Source organism: Sinocyclocheilus grahami, unplaced genomic scaffold (genome assembly GCF_001515645.1).
Source record: "Sinocyclocheilus grahami isolate Dianchi unplaced genomic scaffold, SAMN03320097.WGS_v1.1 scaffold496.1, whole genome shotgun sequence".
Taxonomy (NCBI): Eukaryota; Metazoa; Chordata; class Actinopteri; order Cypriniformes; family Cyprinidae; genus Sinocyclocheilus; species Sinocyclocheilus grahami.
In genome coordinates this window covers 250,759-258,003 of record NW_015505675.1, presented here as the reverse complement: position 1 = coordinate 258,003, position 7,245 = coordinate 250,759, and the positions used below count along the sequence as shown (strand labels likewise).

General features: G+C 37.3%; 1 protein-coding gene and 1 long non-coding RNA gene across 2 annotated transcripts in view; both read right to left on the bottom strand.

Moving 5' to 3' along the window:
- Positions 1 to 1,003: 1,003 nt before the first annotated feature.
- The window catches only part of LOC107554248 (huntingtin-interacting protein 1-like), a 51,524-nt gene continuing 45,282 nt past the window's right edge, over positions 1,004 to 7,245 (bottom strand). Inside the window, exon 23 of the mRNA XM_016236706.1 lies at positions 1,004 to 1,125. Within this exon, the coding sequence (XP_016092192.1) occupies positions 1,004 to 1,125 (122 nt within the window). The remainder of the gene's footprint in view (positions 1,126 to 7,245) is intronic.
- Positions 3,416 to 5,343, bottom strand: LOC107554277 (uncharacterized). Its single transcript, XR_001605045.1, has 3 exons — positions 5,232 to 5,343; positions 5,039 to 5,156; positions 3,416 to 4,809 (listed from the first exon to the last, which is right to left on the bottom strand). It is a non-coding gene; the product is annotated as an uncharacterized lncRNA (long non-coding RNA).

The window sequence follows — 7,245 nt, the reverse complement described above, 5'->3', positions numbered from 1 at the left end:
GCATGATTTCCTCACAATGTGGCATTATGTCTCAGTGTTTTCAGTATGTACAATAAATGTAGATATATTTCTGAGAGAAAACGTATTGTTATGAAAGAGGTTCAAGTGAATTTTCTGCTTTTCATTAAAGAAACTGTTGTATTTATTTCAAATGATTATCAAAAGGCAGTGATTATTTAGGAAAGATTGCACGTGTCAGTAATTTTGTAGACAGCAACCTGAATAAACCACTGCAAGACAAAATCAAAGCTCTCTTTTTGTTTTGCTGTCTTTAGTGTATAGCTGTCTGACAGGCCATTAGGATAGCAAATTACAGCAGTCATTATACTTTGTTCCCTTTTGTATCCCTTTTACTTTTAAGAGCATCTGCCAAATGTCTTGAATGCAAAGACCATTATGCTTGGATGCTTTACACCGTACAGGAAATAATCAAATTAATAATAATAATAATAAATAACAGGTGACTACAACACTGACATTATTATTATAGGAGAGACCAGGCCTAGTTGTCACAATTTTTACTCCAGTGATTATTTATTGTTACAATATGCCCCATATTATGAAGTAAAATCTGTATTGAACTTTTCAGCAAAATGCAAAAAATCCTGCGTAAACACAACAGTTGAATGAAGATTAATGAGTTACATTCTGAGACGATACCTAGTTGCCTCATTAAGATCAAATTTTGGGATTTGAATGACATGTTTGTAATCTTTGTTAGTTAAAATAATAGGAATTGTTTCAGTTTGTTTGAGCTATCAATCACACCTGGTTGACACATGCTATATGTTTGTTTTTTCAGTGTGTTCATAATTATTCTTATTTGAGCACACAGCTAATAAGGAAAGCAGAAGCAGATGCAGTCTATCACAGATGACTCCTTTCATTCAATTGATATCAATCCCATTGATCTGTCCTCTAACCTCCATCATGTTCATTTGACCATCCAGGTTCAAATTAATTACTAATTAAAATCATGTATGTAAATTAGTGGTTCAACACCCTAGTATATTAAATCGTTATGCTCCACAGGTTTTGTAATCTTTGTTAGTAATGCACTTATAAGTCTGCGATCCGCTGTAAAGCAAGAAAACAACTCCTCATGCGCCAGCTGTCGAGGACGCGCTCTGGACAGTTCAGACATTGCAGTGCATTAGAGGTAAAAAACGATATAAATACTGTTCAGTTTCTCGCACAGACCAATCGTTTCGTGTCTTTACACATCAGTGTATCGCCACAAACCACAGGGTTTAATTTGGTTTTGTTTGTGTATGTTTTTTTGACTCTCAAAGCCGTGATTCCCATTCACCTCCATTATATGACTGACAGACTGCAACGGTTTGAGTTAAACATCTTCGTTTGTGTTTTACTGAAGAAACAAAGTCACCTACATCTTGGATGCCCTGGGGATAAGCAGATAAACATCAAATTTTCATTTTTGGGTGAACTATCCCCTTTAAGGTTTTGGCTGTCAGTTAATGATGACCTCTGGTGGTTGGGAATCAATATTATCTATAGCCTAATATATAATTATATAAATATTTATATAACTATATATAATTTAAGGACATTTTAAGTTTTGAACTTAACAATATACTACGTAGGCTACAATTAAAACAAAACATATTTGCACTCTCTCCCTGACGTTCATGTAATGCACCACATCAGTGGATAATAAACAACTCCCTTGACTTGATCTGGTGTGTGTGACAAACGCAAAGATTTTTTCCCCCATTCTGTTTATGCATGCACCCGAATGTGCCAATATATTCTCCAAAATGTATTGGAATGGTATGAGTTTATGCATTCATATGTCATATGTGACTTATTCTAACTTTAATTTGCCTTTTTAAGAACTGTCCAGGGACAACAGATGAAATATTGTGCTTACAGTCCACTTTCTGATTATTAATGAGGACAATGTACAAAACTTTAATTGAGGTGGTATCCTTTTAGAAGTACTTTGTAAAAAATGACTAATATGTAGGCCTACCTTGAAGGTACTAATATGTACCATTTAGGGGTAAATAAGGAACAAAGATGTACGTTTTAAAAAATGCCTACGTATAATTTATGTAGCTAGAAGAAATTGAACGAACAACTATTTGTATCTATTCTTTTCATATCAACACAGTTTTTACCTGCTGTTCTGATTATTCAAATATGAGAGTGGAAACAGTAAATCCGGTCTCGAAGAAAGTGTTATAGCTTTAGACTAGACAAACACTAGATGAGCTTCTCTGACCTGTATGAACTCAGGCTGTAATAATTAGTGACACCATGTGGGATAATCTTCAACAAGTCAACAGATTCAGTCGTTATTATTGCTCGAACAAATCATTTTACGTAACTGAATAACTCACCGGTTGCTTAATCTGAACAATTACACAAACTTGCGTCGAAATGTTTCCCTCTGGCCTCCAAAAACCTCAACAATGCAGACTGTAATATCAATTATTATGACATAACACAAAAAACTACGCAAGCAGAATCAAGACAAAACAACTAGCATTTATATCAATGAGTGAAATATTTATTTAAAAACTGAAAAATAAAACAAACCCACACACATAGTTTTAGTATATATCATACAAAGATATTCTCCAAAATGTTACTGAGCGGTCTTGTTTTTTTTTCCCATTAGCAAAAGTGAGAGGCAGTTTAGAGGCTGGCTGAACTAGACTAGACAACCGAATCGAAACGGTGAAATAAACCATTACCGGAGGTGATGATGACACTCCAAAAAAACGGAAATTAAATACCCAGTGTCGCAACTTAACATAACAGCCAAAGCAGTGCAATGAGTGAAACAATATGACGGCATTAAGACATAACAACAAAAGGGATATACAGTAGCCTATATATAATATCTCAGTCACACAGCATCCACCCAAACACACACGTTATATTAGTATTAAAGAACACACACACACACACACACACACACACGCGCGCGCACTCATGGTTTAGTCAACGCATGTTTATATTGAGTCTACAGGACCCTAAACTCAATAATTTTCTCTTTTGTAGTTACTGACTGGTAGTTTGTGGAGAAGTTGAGGTAACCCTGGTTTGTAGATGACTACAAGACTGCAAGTCCCTGCGAGCCCTGGTGAGAGCTGTGCTGCTGGCAGACAGTGGTGGTCTACAAGGCTATGTGGTCTACATTGCTTTGACAGAAGTGAACAGACTTCTTGAACCCAATACATTTTACTTAACATTCTTCATGCATCTCCATTTTGTGTGAATCTCATGAAAACGGTCAAAAAATGTCCAAACATTAATTGTGTTTTGCGTAAAGAAAATTAAGCATATATATATATATATATATATATATATATATATATATATATATATATATGAATATTTTAATTAAAATATTACTATAAATAAAATTATATAATTTAAACCTTAGGGGCTCCGTACCATTTCTTCTTTCTTTTAGATATCCAGTTGTAAAAGGGAAGCTCAAAAATCCAAATGAAACACACCAGAGTTGAACACAGGGATGGCTACATCTGTTCTCACACCACACTCTACTGATTTCATGATCTCCGTTCACAATACCAAACTACAACTTTAAAACACTGTCCTAATGCTACTCAGATCACGATTTTAAAGGTCTTTTTCAGGGAATGTGACCCTTTTTCCCTTTTGAAAGGCACGGACGTCTCTCCTCGCCTCAGTGTGAAGGGGTGCGCATATGTGGAGCTGGAAGAAGACAACAGGAATTAACAGATACTGTCGTATTAACAGCGTGTAAACCGTACTGGACCGTTTTATGGACCATTACTAATACAATATGGTGCCATATCTATTTGTGCTGAACTAACTAAGATCTAAATAGAGCTATTAAACAAAAACAATGAGCTCCAGCCCGACGTGAGGTCTCACAAAAACAGTCAGTTCATATTCAGTCATGGACTTGAAACTGGTGAAACGCATCAGGACACAGTTTTGTTGAAATATCATACGTTAGATGAGCTATTTAGCAGTTTTGTCCCTATAAGTCAACATGGTGGAACAGTAAAAAGCCAGTGGAATAAATCTATTTAGGGTTTCTTATAAAGTGAATGCCTCGGGAACATAATCAAAGTAAAGCTTAACATAAAAAAAAAACTAAATACAGAAAAAGTGAGTCTCGACTGAGTTTGCTAGTGTTTTCAGGTGTTAGTCCACAGTAGGTCATCAGCTCTTATGTCCAAAGCACTCTTTTTAGTCCAGTGACCACTGCTAGGGGACTAGAGAAGGACGGACCCAGATGAGGGCAATCCTACGCGACATTAAGGAATGTGTTTGAGAGGTGGAAGTCACACACTGCTGCTGTTTGTAAAAGTTGTGTCCGGAAGAATCACAGCACAGTGTCATATCCTGCAAAATGGGGCGACTCACCCTTGTGCAATGCATCATGGGATGTTTCACGGAGAGACGGGATTGTTCGAAATGGTCGGGGATGGGAAAGATTCTCCATTCCGTATGAGGAGGAAGAGGACATGAAATACTCAGACAGTTCAGCGAGCCTGCACTTCCCTCTCTGTCCACTAGGTGGTGTCCCATCCACTTCCTTCTCTCCCTCCCCCTTCGTCGCACAATACCATTACACTCCTCAAGTCTCCAGCCTCCACGGGCCGGGGAAGGAGCAAGTTAGAAAAAAAGCACCTTTTATTTGGCTTTAACGTACAATAAAGAAATCAAAAGAGTTAAAAAGTACAATAAAAAGGGAGAAGGGAAAGATAATGTGTATATAAAGATGTCAAGCACCCCTTCTGTAGGGCTGCTGCACAGAACACGATGAGTCTCAACCCGTTCCTGCGGACAAACACAAAAGACAGACAGCGAATTACATACGAGCAAACACGACACACCCTCTGCACCACTAATTAGCTTGATACTCCATTGTCAGCCCGACAAATCTCAATCCACTCCATTGGCTAGGGAATCCTGGGAAGATTTTTGAGGAGGAAGCAGTTTTGGCTGATGGTCAGACGGTATTGTGTTGTTGACAGACAGCTGTTTGTGGTGTTATTGTGGGTCTTACCCTCTTCCTCCCCTCCCCAGCCCTCTGCGACGCCAGCTAGCTCGTAATGCTTCTTCCTCAGTTCACCCAGTCGCTCCCTCTCTTTCTGCAGTCGGGTCTCCAGCTCCAGCACCAGCACCTGACACACATTAAATGGTCAGATTTGTTCACATACTTGCACAAATACATGGGAAACAGATTAATACACTCTCACCTGTGCGTCCATCTCTTGCCTCTTGATCTGAGTGAGTGTCATTGCGGAAAAGTCCATCGTTTCTGAAACGGAGAGTATTTAGCATTGAAACTGAATTTGTATGGCTTTTAATTCATGTCTAACAGCTTTCAGACTATTGAGATGATTTTCTTGCTTGCAGGTGTTTTTGTCTAATAAAATTCTCTTTAGAATGAGAATATGTATATCTTTCGATTTTAAGAAGAAAATCACGATTTCACCAGGCTGTGATGTGAATTAGGGGCTACCTGTTCTTAAAAAAAAGTTATATATATTAGTTATTTATTTTTATTTATTAATTATTATTATTCCTGTGATGCAAAGCTGAATTTTCAGCATCATTACTCCAGTCTTCAGTGTCACATGATCCTAATTCAGAAATCATTCTAATCTGCTGATTTGATGCTCAAGAAACATTTTTTTAATCATCAATTTTGAAAACAGTTGTACTGGTTAATATTTTATTTATATAATATTAATTTGTGTTTGTAGAAACTCAGGATACATTTTTCTCGGATTTGAATGAATAGAAATTTGAAAAGAGCATTTATATGAAATAAAAATCTTTTGCACCATTATGTTTTTACTGTCACTTTTTTTTATCAATTTAATGCATCCTTACTGAATATAAAAGGACACACAATGTCACTGACTCCATGTGACTGGTCAATGTTGTTTAAATGCCTTGCCTCCAGAGAAGAGCATCAGCACAAGAGCTTGTGTGAAGGAGAGGCTAACTGTGTTGACTTGCTCATTCCTGTATCTCTGGAGGGCACCCTAAACCAGTTTTCATAGCTATAGTTAAATGTGAAATGGGGCAATGTGACTGTGGAGGTCAATGAGAAGTAAAATGAGGCTGCCGCCACTGTTACTACTTTCTTCAGGCTCTTAGATCACAAATGCAGACATGGTTTTATGTTTACGCTGCACGATGCAACACAACTCGTAAAAAGACAGTATAAGTCATTATAATCCATAATTATGTCCCCACTGGATGCAACGAATGCCTTGTTTATAATGGGTTTTCATGTTTTTGAATCGTCGCTCCGGCCAGACAGGGCATCATCACAATATGGTAAGGAGCGTAACATTTCCGTCACACGCTTCAGGTACTCGGCCAATCATAACGCACTGGACAGCTGGCCAATTACAGCACACCTTGCTTTTCAGACCGATGAGCTTTGTAAAAATCGATGCGTTTCAGAAAGGCAGGGCATAGAGGAGAAACAATAATGTACATTATGTGGAAAATAATGTGTTTTTTGAACCTTAAACCCCATAAACACATTGCATTACACCAAATACACAAAATAATGTTCTTTTTAGCAACATCATATGACCCCTTTAAAATAATAGAAATGTTGCATTGGCAACTAACTGAAAATAAGTTAAAGTACTTAAATTATTAATAAAATTAAGAAATATTTAAAAACAATAAAAATGACAAAAGCACAAAATTACTAAAACCAAAATTAAAAAGAAAACTGAAAATATAAAATCGAAAACTGGTAACACTACAGTATTTTACAGTGTCCTTGTTAGAAGCTACATGTACTTACTATAGTAATAACAATAAATTATGCATAATCATTAGGGGTGCTCCGATCATGATTTTTGAGGCCGATCACAGAAAGCAGTATCTGCCGATACCGATACCGATCTTTTTAAAGCCAAAAAGCCAAAAAGTACTGCAAACAATGTGCTGTCACTTTAATTCAGCGCATGTATCACAGCAAAAATAGACTTGGTGCAGAAACGATTTCTGCACTGCTGCAGACGCACCGCTCCTGAACGCACTGCCGTGTGCACTGTGAATGCTTTAATCCATTAACATGAGCGTGGAAAAAATACGCACCACATACCATGCACTGCAAACAGAGTAATGTGAACCTGGCATTATGTGTGTGCCCTGCAAGTGTGCATGAGCGCACGGTCTACAGGAGAGTGAATGGTTAAACACTGGCAAGAATTAAAAAGTAATGCAAAAACTTTACTT